The sequence below is a fragment of the Dinoponera quadriceps genome, unplaced genomic scaffold (assembly GCF_001313825.1).
Source record: "Dinoponera quadriceps isolate SergipeBrazil2010 unplaced genomic scaffold, ASM131382v1 scaffold777, whole genome shotgun sequence".
NCBI lineage: Eukaryota > Metazoa > Arthropoda > Insecta > Hymenoptera > Formicidae > Dinoponera > Dinoponera quadriceps.
The window spans coordinates 2,656,666-2,678,574 of NW_014555488.1; the positions used below are offsets into that span (position 1 = coordinate 2,656,666).

The following is a 21,909-nucleotide window of genomic DNA, read 5'->3' on the forward strand; positions in this document are numbered from 1 at the left end:
TATACATCCTAAGATAACGCACATCGGCGTGTATTCTGTTTTTCTTCTTTCCTTTTCTCCTCGTTTCTTCCCTCCTTCTCTCTTTCTCCCTCTCTCTTTCATTATCATTACTTGCTCTCTCCTCTTACTACAACGAGCCTGTAGTGTTAAAGCAAGTACGTATATTATTTATTATACATGTATATATTTTTTTGCACATAAACGGGAACGTCATTCGCAGAGGTATTAACACGACAAGCTCGCATAGCACAATAGTGGGTTTTACAACATCGAGCATTTACGGTTTTACAATTTTCAATCACATTCCCCGCGCGCGATTAAACCTCACCTGTATATATATATNATAAAATCTCTTGTGTAATATATCAAATCCATTACAGCCGCGGTATCTGCAGTATCATTTACATACACTATCCATGTATTATCTTATCTGAGAGATGTAGAGCAGAAGGATGTAGCGCACCCCCGAGTGCCACCGGCGGTGGAGATTCTACGAGTAATGTATTTAGGGCCTTTTCTTCGCTTGCTACATATGCGCCTCATCGTGCGTCGTCTCATAGCGGGATGTGTGATTACAACGTCTCCTGTTAGCTGCGATTTTCTTTTCCTCGCGTAACGAACAAATAAATACCAGACGTATTTATAATGAACGAGCGGTCATTATACCGTAAGCTCCTACGAAATATCTATAAATTGTCTCTGAATCGCACGCGATCGCACGACGAGAGAGAGCATACACACACATACACACGTAGATTTTCTCTTTCTCCCTCCCTCCCTTTCTTTCTCCTCCTTCAATTAAAAAAAAAAGCAATGTGATGCATGTTTCAATAACCATGGTATCATTTGAATTTCGCAGTCGGGATTCTCATAGGTGACAGCCGAATTATTCGTTCGTTCGTTCGTTCATTCGCGTTCCTCCCCCTCGGAAAGAAAGCTAACTTCCGATGTTGCTACAACAAAATAAAGGATACATGGGAAGGGGGTGCGGTAGAGACTAGCAATTGTTAGGATCTGGCGGCGTGACAAGGTATTCGTCGGCGCGTTTGTGGTCGGACAACGCTCGCATCGTGTACGAGTCCTGCGGTAAATCACTCTTCCTTCGTAAAAGCGGTTTCACTTTGTTCACATTTGTCATTTTCTTCGCCTTGAAAAGAAAAAAAACAAACAATATGCAAAGTGTCATGTCAAACGTTTATTCCTTTTTCCCGCAGTACAACGTCGCCCAAAGCAACTCTCTCTCTATACAGCGACGTGGCAAGAAAACTAGACCGTACCTCGTTTGCCTTAGCTTCGATCTTCTCCAGAGTGAGCGGAGTCTGATCCGTATCGCCGTCTTCGTCGGGCGGCGAGCTGTCTATGTGTTGCGGCGAAGCGTACGAATTGTTCATTGTGCCTTTGTTGGACAAGTTATAATTCGGATGTCTCATCGCGAGCGCCTCCACGCGCATCCACGCCTCGTCTCGATCTTTCATGAGCTTTCGTTCCCTCTGACGTTCCTGCGAAGGAAGTGCAGGGTCGAAATAAAGAGGACTCTTCCTCCCCACACACACACACGGCGTCGAGAGTGAATATAGAAATCGTCAAGCCTCAATTCGCCGAGATTCGGCCAAGTTGTACACAGGAGAGCCCGACGGTGAAATTGTAATTTTAAATTCGCCCTCAATGTCAACGGAAAGATCGAAATTCGATAGTCAAGCGGGTGGATGTTTACTGCTAGCCGCGTGTCGGGAATGCGCGGGAATTGCTGCGTTTACGAAACGTACGTGATAGTAGTGTGTTGTACATTCGTCGAACACTTTCTGATTCATTTCCATGAACAGTTTCAGAGCGTTGTAAATCAGACCGTGGATCGTCTTGTTCCAATGGTTGCGGGAGTTTTTATAGAAAGCTGGATACATGATCGGTAGGATGACCGCATAATTGTCCGATATCAGGGACATTATGTACTCGTTGTTCCAGTAATAGAGAGCTCTTTCCGCCACCTGAAACAACAACGAACGGAACGTGGAACGTCGCGCGGAAGCCGAGTAACGGATACGCGAGCGGGCGCGCGCGTAATACTTACTTGGAAATGCGGCGACGACACGCACTTGGCTAGTTGCCTGAACAACGGATCCATGACTTTTTGGAATTCGGCCGGCTCAATGACATCCAGTATCTCCTCGAGCTCGTTCAAGAACATCACTTCCTTCGGGGAATGTGTTTTCGGCCAGAATTTTAATAGGTTCCTGATCACGGGCTCCGTCAACGACGGATCCTTCTCCAGAAATTGGACGACGCAGTACGCCAGTTGCGGATGGTACACGGACAATGACTTAGCTTTATGCAAGGGTAACAGAACTTTCAACAAGAATACCTTGTGCTCTTCCTTCAATGGCAGGGCGAAGCCGTTAATAATACTGCGCAGGAAATAACACACCGCGATAAATATACCTCGCCTCTTCCAACGAGCGAAGAAATCGAAGGAGAGATCTCTCGCACGTCCCCGAATATATATATATATATATGCCTTACCTTCCTAAAATCTCGAGTAATTCGGCGATACCGTTGTGATGTTCCGTTTCGTAAATAAATCGATAGAAAACGTTGTTTATCTGTTTCCTAATATACGCCCGGAGCCCGAGGAACTTCCCGTAGATTCTGTGCAGGGTCGTCTTCAGGAAGTCCCTTTCGCGCGGGTCCTCCGAATCGAACAGCTCCAACAGCTGCAGCACGAACTTCTGATCTACGTGGCGCTTCGCCACGGACGGCTGGAAGTCCTGCGACTCCAGCAGTCGCAGGAAGAACTCGTAGACGAGCTGTAGGTGTGGCCAGGCCGCCTCCAAGTTCGGTTCGTCCTCCTCGGGATCGAACTCGGCACCGTTGGGGTTCGACGACGGCGGCAACGTTCGGAATAGATTCATGGCGAACTGCAAGTAGTAGTTGAACGCTGGGCCCGTAAAAGCAACAGTCTCGTGTGATCGCGCGCGAGAGTGCACGCACTCTCGCGCCTACACACAGAGCGGAGCAAAAAGAGAAAGAAAGAGAGAAAGAACGTGCGAATGTCAGGATGCCGCTTACCATATTCACTGCCTCGGGATAAATCGCTTCGGTAATAACGTTCTTGTTTTTGGATACATACTCGACCATCTCGTGGAGGGCGGTGCGCTTCACCTCCTTCCATTTCAAATCCGACAGGGGATCGGCCTCGAAGTCGAAGAGCACGCAGCACTGCCGCAGCTTCTGTATGAACAGCTCCTCCCGCTCATTGGCCTGTTGTGTTTCTGAAATCAGATAGCCTGGTGATTAATCGCACCGCACCGCGCGCCCAGCTTTTACTTCGTGGAAAATGAGAACGATGTAACGGCGGGCGCGACGAATGCACGCGCACGTCGCTATTAATCACGTCTGCACGAATATCGATATGTGTGAATGGCCGAATACGAGAGAGCACAGAACGAGAGGAGCTTTTCTTTTTTTCTTTCTTCTCCGGTCGCTCGCTCGCTCCCCCTCGCACGAATTATTTCGCATACGTGACCAACAGCCTCTAACATTTCCCACCTGCGCGAATCACGGCCACCTTTCTTTTCATACGACTGAGATATTTTTTGCTCGAAACCTGCACAATCGTTTTCATATGTTAACACTTCAGCGCTACAAGACATCGTCGAATTTTTCCACTCTACAGAGGGAAAGCGACAAATTTACGATTATTATTATCGTGCGATTGCCGCGTGGAACAAAAAAAAAAACAGGTAATAGTACGTTACCTAAATATCCGGCACGCTAATGTCCTCGATTCCGGAACGGTCTCGCGATCTTCGACCGAACTAGCGAGCAGAGTCTCTCGCTTTTAATCAAGAATTCTCCCGATAACGAGATCGGGACGCGGTATAATTTCCTGCCGGCAAAGGCGAAGCGCACGCGATCGCAATCGATATTCTATTTGCTCCTGCCCGTGTCTTTTGATCTACCGTAAACCGGTCGTTCCGGATGTTAATCGGTCCCTCCGCCGCTTTCCGGCGGTGGTTATTCGTCACGAAGGGTCCCCGCCGGTCATGTGCCGTTGCACGAGGCCGTTTTCGCCCGATATCGATGCTGCAATCGCCCCCCAAAACGGCAGCTTCCCGGCGAACTTCCCGATTCGAAGTTCGAGACCGCCCAAGTACTTTTCCGTTTAATCAAGTCGGGCTTCCACGGCGCGAGGTCGATCGCGACCTTCAAAATATCACGACCGCACGAGACACCGGGGAGCATTATTTATCGCCCGCTATTCCGGGCGATCTCCATAACAGGAGTAGCGAAATCGATCGCCAAACTTGCCGGCGAGAGTCCGCCAGCCAGCCACCCGCGACCGTGTCGGCGCGGACGTCAGCAGCGTCTGACCGCCCGGTTGGAGAGAGAGAGAGCTGGTCTCGACGTACGAAAACAATCAAAGCCAGTCCTTGCGTAATATAATAAAATTCAATCGCTTGAATAACGATCAGATTGATTACATTATACAGACGAGAAACACGGGAAGAAACAAGCTCCTACAGTTAAAAACGAAATATCCATATAATACAACTGAAATTTAATAAGTCCAAGTTTACAATAGTGTAGAGAACTCGAGAAACTGACCACTCACAGTCGATTATTCTCCTCACATTTGACTGTAATTGGTCAATTTTTTAAGGCTTAAGGTTTAAAACACTTATGTAGAACAGGATTTACACAGACTTAAGCCGGTATTCGTTAGTTAATTAGGTCTTATATTTAAGTCTTGAGTGCACCTTCAGATGCTTCGTAGCCAGTGGAATGAGCCGTACAGCATGTGAAGATGAACTCGAGACGGCCTTATATTTAAGATCCGACTACAAATACCGGTCTTAAGGCCGGTTGTTCCACTTTTAGATAAATTTATCTAACGAATAAGTATCTGAAGAGCGTTCCAGGTACGGGAATAAACGACAAGAATATAAAAATTGTTGATATATTATCGTTCTTCAATAGTGTTCTTTAATGGTATACCAGTAATTATTTTCATATTCTTGTAGTTTATTTCCGTATGGGAATGTTCTTCAGATATTTATCCACTAGATAAATTTACTCCAAGGTGGAATAACCGGCTCTTATAATTCTGATATTTTAGCCAGCTTTAGGGAGCCCTTTTTTCCCCATGTACTAATGTAGCCCTAAAAATTAGTTACCACAGCTAAAACCTACGTTTGATAACCAAACAAACGAAACCGGTGACCAAGTTTCAAGTCGTATTATACGAACAATTAATTTCTAGCTGTGGGAGCTAATTATTTTTTCCGTCAGGTCGCGTTTAAGGACCACGAGAGCGAGACGGCCGACGGAGAGTAGTTTTACCGATCAGGAGAGGCTGCAGTTGTTCGTGGTGCAGCGCGAACGTCACCGGGTACGCCTTATACGAGTCCTGAGGCAATACCGTCGCCAAGGCGAGACCCTGATGGAAACTGGGGCTCTTGGGCAGTCCGCCGCCCAGAGACGGACTAATGCCGCCCACGTGAACCATTGTGCGATATCAATGTGCACCGAATCAGAGTTTTACACTCCCTCGTCCCGAGGACACATCGGCGAGTCGTCGAAACGCGCTCTCGGTTTGGAAATCGAGCGACGTCCGTTTCCGGCAGGTGGGATGCCGGATCCGCGCTTACAGCTTCGTTGGGGCGATCAGCAGCCGGGATTGGTCTCTCTTTTCGATGTCAAAGTCGCGATCAATAATGTTGGCCGTTCGCGATTTCCCTCTCGGATTTCTTCCGGGGGGAAGAAGCGCGCCCGTCGCTCGCTCGCTCGTCACGACGACAGTTCAAAACTCGAGGTGCGAAGTCGAAATATCCGCCGCGCGTCGGCGCGGCCTGATATTTCGATCGCTTCGCGATCGCACAGCGGGTACACACACAGCGGACGGAATCGCGGCGGATTTCCCGGATTTGACGGCTCCGTCGGGCTACGCCAGGCAATTTCCGGAGAGTGTTTTTATCGCGCCGGCCACGATCATCCGCCGATTTGCTCGCGACGGGGATACTTTATTGAGCCGCCGGCCTTCGGCACAAATCGCGTCTCACTTTTACCAGCTTCCCACGTTACCCTCCGCGTTGCTCTTGAACGACGACGACGACGAATGGAACGCGGCGCGCGGTTTTACGCGTCCTGCCGAGCCATGCGGAAACATAACTGTCCGTCGACGCAAATCAAACGCGAGCCACTCGCTAGAACAGCGTCGACTCTCGGGCGAGAGACAGAGAGACGTCGACGTGCCGTTTTTCTACCCTCGCCGAATCGCGAGTTACGCTCCTCGCGCGAAGCAGCGGCCGCGAAGTATCGGCACGCTTCCTATTCTGCACTTCCAGCGGAGTCGCCCGTCGAGAAACGCGCAATTTCTTGCGAGGCTCTCGTCGATTCCGCTCCCAGTTGCTCCCTAAAACGACGCGATCAGTCTTCTCTCCCCGGAATCGGCGGTCTCCCTCCGAGTCCTCCGCGCTGCGACGATCCGCGGAGGCGCGGCCGCCCTTAACCGGAACCTCGATGGTCTCGACGAGAGTCGTGGATTCGCAACGGCACAACAGCAGCACCACGTAGCAGCAGCCAGGTCTACCGCTAATTTCCCGAGCGAAGTCGTCCGTTGTTTAACGCTCGCAACAATCTGTTGCTTCACTCGCGACGCATCGGCGATCGATCGGTCGGAAAGGAAGGCGAGCGCAAGCAGAGTTCTCTCTCTCTCTTTCTCTCGCTTCGGGGTTGCTCGCCGCGCTGCGATGCCACCCCCGCGACTCGCCGGCGAGCACTAGAACGCGCGTTCCTCCGGGTCCCTGGAACCCGGTGACCGCGTTCGAGAGGGGGCGGCGGCCGCAGGAGGAGGGGTGGCGAGATTCGCCTAAGTGGCACCGCCGAGGTCGACGAACTCGCCGCCGGTCCTCGCCGGGATCCCTCGCGGGTCACTTCTCTCTCTCTCGATCGGTCACGGGGTCAATACACCCTTCCGGATGCACTCGCTGCGCCCCAGGTGTTAGCCCAGGTGGAGCTCTCGCTAGGGTACTGGCACCAGAGCGGCGGTGGTGGCGGTTAGAAGGAAAGAGACGTCGGAAGGGGATGTCCCGAAGCGGCGTCGACGCGACTGTTTACGTTGTTGGGAAAACGGGGAACCATGAATCCGGGCGCGCCCGAGCGCTTGCGCGAACCCCGCCGCGAACGCAATCGATAGACTCTGACGTAGGCAGAGAGGCACTCGCAACCCCGATTACCCGGCATCACGTTGAGAAAGGGCAGGAGAACCACCGATTTGTCGCCCTCCTTCTCGCCCTCGCCTATCCTCCCCTACTTCTCCTCCTCCTCCTCGTCACTTACTACTCCCTGCCTCTCTCATTTTCTCATGTTTTATCTTCCTCTCTGTTTGTTTGACGCCATACTCGTTTGCCTCCCTGATCTTTAGCCTGATCTAATTGTTATAGCCACCTGTTACATGATCGGTTTCTTTATGCGCGGCTTCTTGCACGTACAACGTGTTGCGTTACGCGCGTTGATCCGATTAACTCTTCGACCGATTTATAGGTCAGATATACCCGGTGAGTTGTGTCTGAGGAGCTACAGTGACAAGAAGTACGTGATCTATGAATTTTCCACATTCTCGAGAAATCGTTAGATTTTGTCGAAAATAATAAATAATATTGAGAAAATAATAAATAATATATTCTATCGGATGCCGTGTAATCTACACGAGCGCATCTACGCTACCTATGTCGCAAAACGTGACCTTAAATTATTTAATATTTTGTAAATAATGCGCGTTACCATTTAGCAAGTGAAATGTAAACTATTCTTAATATTTTCACAAGAAAAAATATTTTTCTCCTATAAAAAACATCTATCTTCGACGCTTCAAAATATCCTCTTTTCATTGTTTTCTAAAAAAAATATGTTTCCCGAACGCGCACTAGAGAATTATATTTCTTTTTCTGTTATAAAACTATCTTGTATCTTCATCACCCTACAGTCGCAGATCAAATAATAAAAAGTAAAGAAATTATGATTTTTAAGTAATACATTACCATTCGCAAAATCACTGTCTAAATTGGAATTTTTTTCCAGGAATTTTTGAAATCTTCCGAATGCACAATCAAACATTAAAATGGAAGATTGCACTTTATTCCGGAATTTTGTCAACCTCTTTCCTTTCACACTTTTTCAGACATGGAATTTCGAAAATCGCACAGGGTTGGTACGACTTATTTATGAGGCGAGCGACTTTTCGGAAGGGTGCGGTCGAAGGGTAAGTTAATCACGAATCCCAACTTATTCCCGGTGACTCAAGAACGCAGCATGGTTCGATGTCGGGTGTTGCGCTTAAATAGTCGCGATCGGTCGCACGTGTGTGAATTCCGTGTCTTTTCATTATAAGCTGCGATACGGATCACCGATGACGCGTGTGTAAAGGACGGTGCGAGCTTTCGATCTCTCTCTCTTCAATATCGTTCATTTTCATGCAATATTGGAACGTAAGCGCGTCATCTTTGATTACATTATTCTTACTTCTAACGGCTTCTCGTTTCCACTTCATCATCCATTTTATTCTAATGCCGTGTTTCGCATACCGGAGTGACTCACCGGTCAACAGTGGCAACTTCTGCAGCTCCCGATTCTTTGATATGTTGAACCTCGAGCTGCTCTGCCTCTGCTTGTCCTTCTTGATCACGGGTCCGCCCGGCTGATACTTGATTTTGTTGATGAGCGTCGGCGGAGGCGGTGCATTGCCCACCGGCGTCCCCCCCGTCACCTTGTTCGCCTGCGCAAGATACAAAACAAATGCAAAGTGAATACTAAGTAAATACAGTGTGGATACAGAATAGATACAGAATACACGCAAAACAGATACGGAGTAGGAAGGTCGAGAGATGCAAATGTTAAATCAATCGCGGCTTAACGGACGATATACGCGTTACTTTTTGCCCGACGACGGGAGCGTGAGCTCCAAGACTTGGATAATCGCTCGGTTGAAGCGTGAAATCTGAACAGAAGCCGACGATTGGCGCGCGTATATCGCGCTTGTTCGTCTTCCTCTTCCATTAGCTCGCGCCGGCCGCTCAGGTGATCGATCGATCGCGGCCGATCGCTCGCTGATCAGATCAACGTTACACAAATGGAACGCGAGAAAGCGACGCGACGTGACGCTCGCGCACACGTAACGACGCGTGTAAAAAAGAAATATGTTAAAGGCACGCGATGCGCCTCGGCAGGCAGCACGCATCATCGGGGTCGCAGCGAGACAACTCACGACTAGAATAAGACGACGCACACGAGGCTATTGTTCCATTCCAATCCTGTACCGGTCTCAAAGACGAAACTTTTCGACAATCAGACTCGCTCGATTCTCTCGCGACCGAACACGCTTCACGGCGCGCCGCGAGAAGTTGCCGTTCTACTTTTGCGGCCCGCTGCGCCTCGGAACGTATTACGATTAGCCCGATTTATCGGCGAGCGTATACGAGAACGAATAATGAATACTCTCGCACGTGGAGAGGTTGGTCGCCGAAGTTCACGGTCGGAGGTGGCGGAGTTACCACGGCTCTTGTTTCAAGGAGAATTCTCCCGGGTAAGGACCGAAGCGAAGGGTGCGACACGCGTTTCGCCTCCCCTTTCATCTTCCGAATGGCATTCCTGCCCCGTTTTCACCGGGAGTCATTCCGAACGAATAAGAACGGCGGCGGTCATGGTGAAAATAGAGCAGTGAATATGCGCGGCTGAAGAGGTAGGGAGGGAGGGGGCGTTTGATACTATCGACGTTACCGCTTTTAACGGGTTCGTTCCAATTTGTCGAACTTTATTTCTCGTCCGATCGGAGTCCCGCGGTCTGTCTCGCAGTGAGAGCCACGTCAAGCCCATTCGCCGACGTTAAACGTACAATCGAACGGACAAATGATCTCCGAGTTCTCGCTCTTTTGACGCGATCTATAAAGGAAGGGTCGACGTGTCAGTACGCGGGGTCGTCGACTTTCCCTCCGATACGCTCATTCACTGCAACGCGATTAACCTTTGATACATCGCGCTCGCAATCGCAAGCGAGAACGTTACCAGTCCACTTCCTAGTCTTCCATGTTACTTTGCGCAACGTCTCCCGATAACGCCGCGAAACCAATTCACGCGCATTCGATATCATACTCGCACGCACGTCCGTTGTTTCCCGCACCGATACGCTTTCCGACCCGAAAAAAGAGGGTCCAACCTATCGACGTGGGACTCAAGTCGGCCCCGAGAAGTTTCGAATCGTTCTACCTTCTTCTTTGCCGATAATGGCTAGGAACAGCCCGAGCTAACAAACGAACAGCGAACGTGTGATATGTTCGCGTTTAAACGCGGAAAAACTTTCTTTAGAACCATCCAAGTCATCTCACGAGCAAATCGGCCCGAGACGTTCTGTTCGAACATTTGTTACGACATACGTATTTTCCAAAATGTAACGACGAAAGTTTGCATTCGCTGTTTGTTCGTTAGGTGTATACGCACTTTTAAGGTAGTAATAGCATAAAATGAGTTTTTTAAGGATCCATTGAAACTTGCATTATATATAGATTTGGAAATATGACTCAATTATTGGCGGAATTAGAAGAAGACTGACCATTCGAGAGCTAAGACTTTTCTAACTAAAGTTGACACTTTTTATACGTGTTCCTTGAAATTAGCGCGCTACTTTTAACGGCTATTTAATATCTTCTAAATAGCTTTTTAATATCTACTAAATTAAAAATAAGATTTTAATGATGGACTACTATGGTATTAAATGCATTATACACAAATTTCAGAATTATTAGCTATTTTGTGATGGAAATACAACAGTGTAAAATTCATAATTCATATTGATACTCTAAATATATATACATATGTATATATTTAAACACATATATCTCTTTCTATTATCTGTGCATCTCCATCTCTCATTAGATCACTTAATATATAAAAATAATATTAATAAAAGAAAATAATATTTTCTTATTTGTAATATTGTGTATCTATCTCAATTTCATTTCAAATTAATATCTATTATTTAGACAGTGAAATAAATATATAGGAACGTAATTTTGTTTGATAAATATTAAATTTACGAGTGACCCCTTTGATGCACCATTGGAAATTGATGGACTCAGCGCTATTATTACCTTAAGAGAACGCTAGTGTTATAAGATCGAATAGTCCTCAGTCCTCAGAGAATTCCACAAATTAAACTAATATATACACGAAGGAAACACTAGGGATATCACTTGGCTAAATATGGTTGCCCCAATCTTAATGAGGGTAATCGTAATATGGATATTACAATCCCGACGGCATTGATAACATATTTACAAAGAATTTGAAAATGCATTTTCATTGCGTGAAAAAAACAATTCCTTTAACGTAAAAGTATCAATACGTGGACACATATCTAACTTTGGACACACATTCTTGTTGTTTTGGTCTTTAAATACGAATATCCAACGCAGAATATATATATATAATGTTGAATATATATAAATATTTTAAGTTTAATGATTATGCATTCGTATTTAAAAACTAACGAAAATAACAAGAATGTCCACAGTTAGATACATGCTCAGGCATTAGTACCTTTAACTGAATTTTCCGTTATCTGGGGACCAGATAAAAACTCGATTGTAGGAATTAGAAAGATTCCTATAGGAACTTTCCACGTAGTTAATCTTTCTCAGTTGTCTTAATCGAGATGTAACGCACCTGAATGTTCTGCACGAATGTTCTCAACGGTGATAACAGAGATATAATTTCTTATCACCGAGTTTTCTTGTTATCGAGTTTTCATCTGGTCCCTATTCAGTTACAGGAATTGAGTCGCTTTTTTCACGTGTATATTGATAATTACGTGTGTATACTGATAAAATATACTTTAAACGCTGAGAAATAAATGCACCTTTCAGCCGACGTTGTTAGCAGTTTTCTCCGTGTATGATAAGTCACACAAAAGGTTGCGACACTTCTCTTAATAAGTTTCGAAACGCATCTCGTCATAGGAGAATATGTTTTTCAGCAATTCTCAGGAGATATATCCTGTTATTGGATACGAAATGCGTTGCAAAACTCACCGACAAAAAGATGACGCAACCTTTTAGCGACTGACCACACTGCCGAAGCAATTGCAACTTCAACAAAAGCAATCCACAAACGAACTCGGTCATGGGAGCACATGTGCACATCCTGACCACCGAACAAAGGCTCTGAATCGCCCGATCGTTCACGGGAGAGAGAGATATTTAAAGCGAGCGTCGATTTAAATCCCCGACATCGCACACGACGAGCTGTCGTACGGTTTCGTTCGTTCGGGGAACACTTGCCTTCTTCTTGAACACATTCCCGAAGGCGAGTCCGCTGAGTGTTTGCATTTTGCTCTGCATTCCAGCGCGCGTGTCACGGTACGATCGGCCCAGGTAGGAGGTTCACTATCGACACAGTCTATCGGCAGGCCGCCCCAGGAAAAACGGTCTCGCGGCGTCTTCGCGGCGCAACATGATTCTCGCATTCGCGATGATCCCCCGGCTGCCTTCTCACGGGACGAGAATCTCAATCACACACAGACCGTGGTGGTGCTCCACCGGCTCTCCTTCTCTCTCCCTCTCTCTACCTCTTTCTCTCTCATTCACGAGCTACCGAGAATATCCGCTTTCCACCGTTCGCATCCTCCGCCTCGCGAAAATCCGCCGGCAAGACCCGAGGGTGCATCCCCCGAATGCACGCCCGAGAATACCTCCGCGAGATATGCGAGGAACGCGGCGATTTCTCTTCCTTTCTTTCTTTCTTTCTCAAGCCTAAAGCAGCGAATCGATTTTTCGGATATACTTCACAGGCGTTACCACTTCGGTGTTTGTGTGTGTGTGTGTGTGTGTGTGCGTCTATGCGAGATCTTGCAAAATGGTTTTATCTCCCGATACGAGAAAAATGCGACTCGCTCGAGCGTAGTCCACTGGCACGCGAAAAGTCGACTTTCAAGTTACGATTTCCACTCTGGAGCGTAGAAAGCTCACTGTGTTTCGGCCGCTAATAAGATGGTAATAATTGCATAGTAATGATCACATCTCTCCCGTACGTGAGAAAAGCGCGCGCGCGAACCGGCCTCGGATCGCGCTTCTTCTTCTTCAACGTCACAAGTGCATTGTCGCGAAATTCCAAGCTCGACCATTGAGCAGGTAAAGTATGTCGGCGATTAATGACGGGTGCACGTGTCGCACGATCTATTTGCAACGGCTACGGCGGACGTCTCTCTTGCAACTAGTTTGCGCGCGAAAACGCGGGCGTACGTACAAAAATAAGTCGGTGGAACGAAGTGTCTGGGCAAGAACGTCGCGTAGACCGTCTCTCTTATCCAAGATTAGGAAAAGCGGCACGGCGCGCGATGCCGACGTCTCTCTCCCTCTCTATCCGCTGGATCCGACGTTCGCGGCGGCGCTTGCTGCTCGTCGAGTATTTTAGTCGCCTGACAATCGAAAGTGCGACGAGAGAGTAAATATTATCTTTATGTCGCTGGCCGTCACGCGATGTTTTGTAACTCAATATTTCCGAGTGGCGATACTCGAAAGGGAGCCGACGTGACATAATTCACGAATAATACCGATAACGCGCAATTCCACCGCGTCGAGGAACACGAACTCCCCCCGATCCTCCGGCTCCGGCGCGATTGTTGAAGACGAATCCGGGGATCACGATCGCGCCGACATCGTTATGCCGTTCGATCCGCGAACGTAACTCCACTCGCGCAGTGTTTTATTCGCTCCCTCCTCGGCGACACTCTCGGGTCTACGATCTCGTATTCTCTCCGATGATAAACAAAAGCACCTATATACCGATAAACAAATAAACCGCTCAGCTTTCGCAACGACCGTAAACCAGTCTCTTCCGCGCGTATCGAGTTTTACGGTTCGGCTTCATACATAAAACATCGACCAACTTTGAAACTGGCTTTACCCAGCGACCGGAAAGCGATCGCGGTCCGCGCCAACGACGACGACGATGAGAAGGAGGAGGAGCAGCGGAACACGGCGCGGCGTTTCCACGGGCTTCGGCGGACGCGGCAGAGAATTCGCGGCATCTCCGCGCACGCGAAAAGGGGGATATAAATATTTCCCCACGCGGCCTGTCCACTGGACGCGCGCGGTGAGTATTCTCGTGGCCTCGTCTAGCCGCGCGCGCTCTTCACGACGTGGACAAAGGCGCGCTCGGGACTGCCGACGCGATGCGCCGCGATGATGATATGTACGCCGCGCGTCGTCGTCCGGTTCCCATTCGAGAAATCCGCGAGGATCCTCGCGACACTGTTTTCTCTCGCCGAGCTCGGGAGAGAGAGTTTCTCTCCGAACTCGCCCGTTGCGACGCGCGAACCAGCGAGCAAGCGAGCAGAGGAGAGGAGAGGAAGAAGAGAGAGGGGGGAAGGGGAGAGAGGGAGACAGAAAATGGGAGAGAAAAATACGCAAACACGCGATGACGGACGAAGAAAGAGAAATAAAGAGGGAAAAAGATAGAGAGAGAAAAATACACGAAACGACAGAGTCGCCGACGTCGCGACGCCCGAGATCGCCTGGCGAGACGCTTTACGGTGCGGCGGCGGCGACCGAGACGACGGCGACGGCGACGAGAGCACACTGCCAGAGGCGAGCGGCAGCGTGCACTCGTGACCGAGAATCGCAGCAGCAGCAGCAGCCACTTGCGACACTCTCGTACGTACACACACCGCAGGTTTTGGCGAGCGATCGGCTCTCGCGGCACGCCGCCGTCCGATCGACGCCGATCGTTCAAGGCCGCCACGTACGACCTTAACCCTCACGCCAATTACAAGAAATTACGTTTCATCTCGCGCACGAGAAAGAGAGAGAATGAGAGGTGGCACATATATACACACACGCAATACGTGTTTCTCATATGTGTACACACGTGTGCACGCACGCATACACCGTGTCCCACCGTGGCATCTTCTTCTCTCTCTCTCTCTCCTTGTATCGCGTTTTCGCGATAGACGAGGAACCGTCTAGAAAGATTTCGTCTCGGACCGAACCGCGCCCTCCACGGTAAGGGTGGGTCGAAGAAGGTTTAGGGCCGAAAGACATGAGGAAAATGAAATGTAAAGAATAAGAAGATGAAGATCTCCATTCTCTTCTCCAGTCTTATTTTGATGTGCTCGGGATGAAACGAGCGCACGTTGCCTCGGAGACGGACGGAAAAATGCTTGTTATCGACGATGTGGCGTGGAGATTACAACATCGATACGGTAACGCGGATATCAAAGCTGGCGGAGGAATCCGCAGTCTGTCCCTGTTAAATCGCGCGCAAACCTCCGGAACTTTTCGAAGTAAATAACCGGAGTCGATACCGAGACGCGATTCGTACACGGGAAAAAGGAATTATCATGCAATACAACTGAAATTGAGTTGCCAAATCTAGTTTTTTAGCTGTAGGAGCTCAAAACTAAGCACAGGGACAAAAAGAAGGAGCTAAATTTCAGTTGTATTATATGGACAGCTAAATTTTAGCAGTGCGAACCAATTCTCTTTTCCCTTGTCAGATCGATGATCAGTATCTACTCGCGAGCGTGATGAAAATTGCGTGCACGACGTTATCGCGAACACGATATTACGTAACGTATTTACATGTCCGTATATTATCGCGCGTAATGCGACAGTGAAAAAGTTTCTAGGATCAGAGAGAGCGATAACGACACAATAAGTGGACAATAAGTCGACCTATTAATTCTCGCGAGCGCGCGCTTCACGATCCGTCGTAAGTTAATCGCAACGCGGGAGCAAACCCGTTGCCCTGTTCAAGCGAGTAAGCCGAGGAGGAGTGAATCGGAATCCTCGGAAATTCACGTCGCGGGAGTAACATTATCGATAAACTCGCATTAACGCCGTATCTCTCTCTCTCTCTCTCTTTGTCCGCGCGATACATCGTACAGAGAAATATTAACACAGAAATATGCGCGTATCGACAGGACAATTACGAACACGGCGGCGGCGGGGTCTTTTGTGCGCCGTCCGGTTTGTCTTCCTGTCATTCGTTGTTCCCCAACAATGATGATGAAGCGGGTTTAAGCGCCGTGTGACGAAACGACAATGCCCGGTTACTATTTCTGAATACCTGTGCAAATATACGCGTATCTCTATCCATCTGTCTTTCTCTGTCTTTCTCACGCGCGCATACAAGAGAAGCGCGCACCGGGAAACCGCGCGCGAGCGCGTTTGTCCACACGCGGTTATTAGCGGGGTGACAAAAGCGACACGTGCCCGCCGCGCATTTTGTCAACGAGCCACTCAGTCACCGTGGGTTTAAAGCCTGTTTTAGATTATCCATTATTCGCGACAGGATTCTACGCGCGATTTCACAGGGAAGATACCGGCCGGAGAAGCCGCGCGCGTTCCTTCGTCCGCCCGGTCGGGATTCCATCGCGATGGAGAATCGACGTGTACGATATTCATGCAGGCTGTCCCGTTTCCACGATATTATTAGTTCCGTACCTCCCGGCTCCCTCCCGCTCAAAAGTCTCGCTATTTTCGAAAAGGGAGAGCTGTAACTTCGCGTGTATCAGAGCCCGGATCCCTCGAATCGCCGACGAAAAAGCGGCCGACGCGCGACACAGCCTGGAATGCACCATCGGTATTAACTATTATTAGCGCGCTTTCTATTTCGCACGGCGCTCGAAATAGAGGGAGGACGAGAGAGAGAGAGAGAGGGGAGGGGGAGGGTGAAGATGCCGTTTTCCAACGCGTGGTTTCGGCGGGCGGATTTTTGCGTGACAGCCGACGAGATCGCTGCCTGATCTCTCATTAACACAGGCGCCGCGCCGCGAGCCACGAAGATGCGTGCGCGCGGCGGTTTTCCAAAAATAAATATCGCGATGCGACGAAATTGACGAAGTTGTTATTAACGCACGATCATCATTATTATTTTTACTACTAACTTCAGCCAGTGCCGTATGCGCGCCGATAACTAGAAGCGTTGGCACGATCGGCCGTGTAAACTACGCGGATACATTATCGCGTCGAAGTGACAGTTCCACGTACACACAAAGACACACACGCGCATGCACGCGCAATACGCACACACTCGATCGAGTTTCAACGTTACACGAACGGGGCGTTCAGCGGCACGCTACGAACGCGCGTCGCAAAAATTGCATCACTTCGCGAGAAAACGTAGAGACACGGAAAAGTGATTTCCACTTGGGCGGATCACCGCGGCCACTACCACCACACCACGACGATCCACGGACTCATAATTCGTGCGCGCGACACTTATTTTAGAAATACGCTCCCTCAGACGCGCCGTCATGTGCTTGACTATCGTAAGGTACACACCAACACTGCCAAATGCGATAGCTAATCGCGCGCGGCGATGAGCGGCCGCGATTACGTCACCTTTTCACGGCGCGGGCGTTAATAAATTTATCTCACATATCGCCGTGTACGTAGCGCGGCTCCTGTGCACGGGCCTTAAAACGACGGAGTAACGCTTTTTTTCGTACATCATCACCCTGCACACCGACGAATTAAAGTCCAACACGCGGTCCGCGATCACGTGGCGGATACGGCGGTCAAGTGGTAACATAAGTATCTATAATGTTTGCGCGCGCGAGGACGTGTGTGCGTGCGTGCGTGCGTACGTGCATAAGTATAGCGCGTTTGACATTGGATCGACGCGCACTTAGCACCATTCATACCTTTCTATAATGATCGGTCGGGAAAACAGAGGAAAAGGAATTGCGTGGATAATCCCTGTCACTTATCCGAGATCATTTTCGCGCGCTCAAAGTGGATCTATTCGATCCTTTGATGTGGGTAAATCAACGAAATTTCGCTTAAATGAGCACAATTTGTGTTCACGCGCAACGTTTAGTCCAACTAAACCAGTGAACACAAATTAGATGTGATGCGTTATCAGTTGATTCAACGATTGCGATTTGTTCAGTAACTGTACCAACGCGATATATTGTTACGTCAATTTGTTCAGTGGACGTAACATTTCCTTGAACGAGGGTGACTGCCGATTTGGTAGATCGGACTATTTTTTTTTCTCAGTGTAAGGTAGGATCAGATTTATCTCACGGTCTCGATTATTTTAGAGCGCTTTTTCTTCTTAACGAATGTTGTTATTTACTTCTTTTAACCATTACATATGTACACTGATTATATGAAAAATGTAGAAAACAGAGCCTGGAGTCCTACCTGATCCCACCTTTTTAGACACGTTGAAAATCCATCTTGCCATTAGAGGATTAAACGGGGGAACGTCGATTTTTTTCAGAATATCTGCTTCGCGTATCCATTGTCTGTTGACTCCTGATAAATATTATTACATTTATGAATATAAATTTAACGACGCGTGAAACGAAATGTCGATAAACGACGGAATGCGATAGGGGCGAAACGAGATCAAAAGTCAGTCTAAATCTTCGACATCGTGAGAATCCACATATGTTAATGGAACGAATAAACATTTACGTAACATCACGTTACCGTTACGTGCAAAATTAATACGATATCGATTATGTATATCGAAGCGAGAGAGAAAGAGAGGAGAGGTGCGGAGGTACGAAAGATGTGGAATTAGCGCACGATGAGCGACGGAATTTCACGTCAGAACGTCGAGAGCACAGCCGGATTATGCAAAGCGATTTCTTACGTAATTCAATTTCCACGGGAAGGACGGACGTCGCGAAATTTTTATCACGGCTCTCCTCCCGCGCGATAGTTCGGGCACGTAATCGCATCAGAACGCGTAGCGCCGGACTGGTGGCACAATTTACGAAGAAAGGAAGAATCAAATGGTTACCTCGCGCAGAGAAGAAAAAGAAAAAGAACAAGGAAAAAAAACAGAGGCAGAAGTCCTAAGTTCAAGAACATAATATCTCACGGCGGCTGAGAGAGTGCGCTTGAAACAGTCGCTTCTTCGCTCGCGACGTCGTTCCGCGCAGAACGGGCCCTGATACAACGTGAAAGTTTTACCGTCGCGAAAGTATTCGCGATGCGATAAGGCTTAGCGAGTTTCCACTTGTAAGATAGTACGCGAATTCCTCGCGGAACAGGTGTCCGGGAACTCACGATTCGATGGCCTGGTAGCAACTTCGGCAGGCGACTTTTGCCTCTCGAGTATCGTCACTCTATAATTATGAGGTATATAATAATACCGGCATAATTAGGCGTTAACGATCGTACACGCCGCGGGACGCGTCCTGCGGGGAGGAGTCCGCGGAGATCGCCGTGGGAAGACAGCCGAATAGAACCGCGGTATTTCGCCGTGGTCTCCTCCACCGTGTGTGGTTTATTTTTGCACACGATATAACACGCATGGGTAGCCGTGCTTCTTGCAATATTATACGGCGTTCGCTACGAGCCCTTGACGTCACAGGTGCGCCATCTAGCTCGGAGCGGTTTCAACCATGCGATAACTATCGTTATCTCGGTGCTCGGTGAATAACGAACCCGTCCTGACGCGTTAGATCGCTCATTGAACGATATCAAATATACAAACAGCACTCCTTCCGAGCGAGCCTACCGCGGCGGTAGCCTCGTTACTGAGAAAGTATTTATCGCCGGATAATACACGGAACTATTATCCGAAAACACGATAATGAGGCTCGCGCGATAACAGATAATATTCAAAGTAAAGATAAGTCCATTGGAAAAGTTTGACTTGTAATTAATATTTAATACATAACTCGTAATTATGTAACTTGTGTGATCGCTTGATCATTTGACTTGATTCAAGATTTATGAAAACGAGCTTGGATACATGTACCTTCGAAAGACATTGATCCTTTTTCTTTGAAGATCAAATATACAAACTGTACAAATAAAGCTAACGGAGAGCCTCCTCGTGTCAATTAAGCAAACGTCGACGTTAATTATTGAGATTTAATGTTCTCAAGCATGTAATATTTGATAAGAGAGTATAAAGAGAAAGAGAGAGATATTCGCCGAAGGAATTCTTGATAACAGAGGAAAAAGAAATTCGGTAAATTTCATAAATATCACAAGTTTGAGCACTAAAATATCACGTGTAAGTTTCAGATGTACCGCCATCGTGTAACTATGGCATCCAAGCAAATTGTGCCTTTTTAAAGAATGTTATTTATAACATAACTCTGCGCTATTAATGTTGGTTTTATAAATACTCCCTTAATCAATAATCACAGCCATAGAACACTAACCGCTTTGGTGCTAATTACATAAACAGTACAATGTGCTGCCGCGCAGGGACTGGTGAACATTATGCCAGAGTGAAGAAGAGCAAAATGTGCCCTGTTATCCGCTCCATCGACCAATATGTGGCACATACACAGCTCTGACGATAGAAACAACGTGGACCGTTTAATCAACACTAGGCTGCTGTAGAAATACGAAAATCTTTGAATAAATTCAACACACACAAGGAACCGTTACAAGAGACGTTATATGCACGTATGGATAAATGTATCCATAAATGCACATACCGTACGAGGTGGACGTATCAAGGGCTCAGGCGAAACCGACCAAAAAGTCGGCGAGGTACGCAAGATGTCGGGATGTCGGCCACGCGGCCGATCTGTCACCGAAAAGCTCATTGAATGCTCCCGAGAAAGTCGCAAAGGGCAGCATCGTGCGACGACACGATGGAAACGTAAACGTCACGCACGCTTGCACCCGACGATCCACGATGATAGAAGTCGCGAGGTGTAAGATAACGGGAAGAGGTACGACGGGGGTGCTAGGTGGGATAGAGAGAGAGGGCGAATATAACCTTACCTCATCGCCGGTCTCGACGTCTTTACTGCCGTTCTTCGCCTTGTCCTTGCTGCCCTTCGTCGTCTCCTGGAACATAGTGAGTATGGTGAGTACCAACGGGCGGACTGCAGCGACGACGACGAGGGGGCCGATTCGTTGCAACGTTCGCTGACTCGCGCTCTCGCACTCCCGAACTCTCGCGCACTTGCGACGTGAGAAACGCACGAAGGACGAGAGGAGAGCAGCGTGAGAGAAGGTAGCGTCGTCGTCGTCGTCGTCGGGAATGGAAAGCGCGAGAGAGACGCGAGCGAAGAAACGCACGAACGACGAAGGAAAGTATAGGCGTGTGCGTGCGTGTGTGTGTTTTATACCATTGCACTTGTTCCGGGCGCGCGGCCGAGTAAGCAGCGGCGCGCGTCGTCGTCGTAGTCGTCGTCGCGTCGACGACGTGCGCGTCCGCAATGAGAGCGACGAGAACGGGGCCGTGCACGGAGGCGATCGCGCACCGCACGCGCGATTAATTCCGCTCGGATGCGACGAGCAGGGCCGAAGTGTAGAGCGGTGAACGCGCGGCGGCGACGACGGTTTCTTTGGCGCGCGCGGAATCGGGATCGGGTCAAGAAACCGAGGTTCACGCTCTACACCCTCGGATGGTTCACGAGAAGATCCGCCTGCCGGGGTTGTTCCCCCAATTCCTCTCAATCGAGTGCGACGCTCCTCTCGCACTCTCCCTTTCTCATCTCTTTTTCTCTCTCTCTTCTACTCTCTGTCTCTAAGTCTTTCTCCCTCGCTCCCTTTCGCGTTTCCTCTCCCTCCCTGAATTCGCCGTCTCGCTTTTCCTCGCGCGCGCAGCGGAGACACCGCTATCCCTTTCTCTCTTCCTCTCGGTCCTCCTCTCTGTCTCTCGCACGCAGAACCACCACCACCGGGAAGACGTGGAGCGAGAGTTCCGCGCGCGCAGGTAAATCGTCAACGGCGACGAGGAGCAACAGCGACGACGGCGACGGCATGCGGTGACTACGCACGTACCTTGTCCTTCTTCGGCATTTTATCGGCGGTATCGGGAACACACAGTCGAACTGGACGGCACACGTTTCGCGAGCGACACGACTGATTTCAGCCAGTGCGCGTATCAGCGCATCTGACGGACGGCTGGCCAACGAGCCGACGTGAA

The 21,909-nt window shown here is 48.7% G+C and overlaps 1 protein-coding gene across 9 annotated transcripts in view; it reads right to left on the minus strand.

Annotated features, from left to right (window-relative positions):
• The window catches only part of LOC106744386 (serine/threonine-protein phosphatase 2A 56 kDa regulatory subunit gamma isoform-like), a 23,728-nt gene extending 1,849 nt beyond the window's left edge, over positions 1 to 21,879 (minus strand). The window contains exons 1-10 of one of the 9 annotated variants that reach the window (XM_014619108.1): positions 13,934 to 14,419; positions 13,291 to 13,821; positions 12,327 to 13,026; positions 8,593 to 8,770; positions 3,064 to 3,266; positions 2,518 to 2,912; positions 2,069 to 2,402; positions 1,767 to 1,985; positions 1,278 to 1,499; positions 1 to 1,147 (exon numbers count right to left, since the gene is read on the minus strand). The exon at positions 1 to 1,147 is cut by the window's left edge and continues 1,849 nt beyond it. In XM_014619108.1, coding sequence (XP_014474594.1) covers positions 998 to 1,147; positions 1,278 to 1,499; positions 1,767 to 1,985; positions 2,069 to 2,402; positions 2,518 to 2,912; positions 3,064 to 3,266; positions 8,593 to 8,770; positions 12,327 to 12,386 — 1,761 coding nt within the window. In that variant the 5' untranslated portion in view covers positions 12,387 to 13,026; positions 13,291 to 13,821; positions 13,934 to 14,419 and the 3' untranslated portion in view covers positions 1 to 997. Of the gene's footprint in view, positions 1,148 to 1,277; positions 1,500 to 1,766; positions 1,986 to 2,068; positions 2,403 to 2,517; positions 2,913 to 3,063; positions 3,267 to 8,592; positions 8,771 to 12,326; positions 13,027 to 13,290; positions 14,420 to 16,933; positions 17,018 to 17,075; positions 17,277 to 20,756; positions 20,823 to 21,106; positions 21,508 to 21,764 lie in introns of those variants that run through there. The other 8 variants (XM_014619107.1, XM_014619104.1, XM_014619103.1 and 5 more) reach the window with 8 other exon arrangements.
• Positions 21,880 to 21,909: the final 30 nt, after the last annotated feature.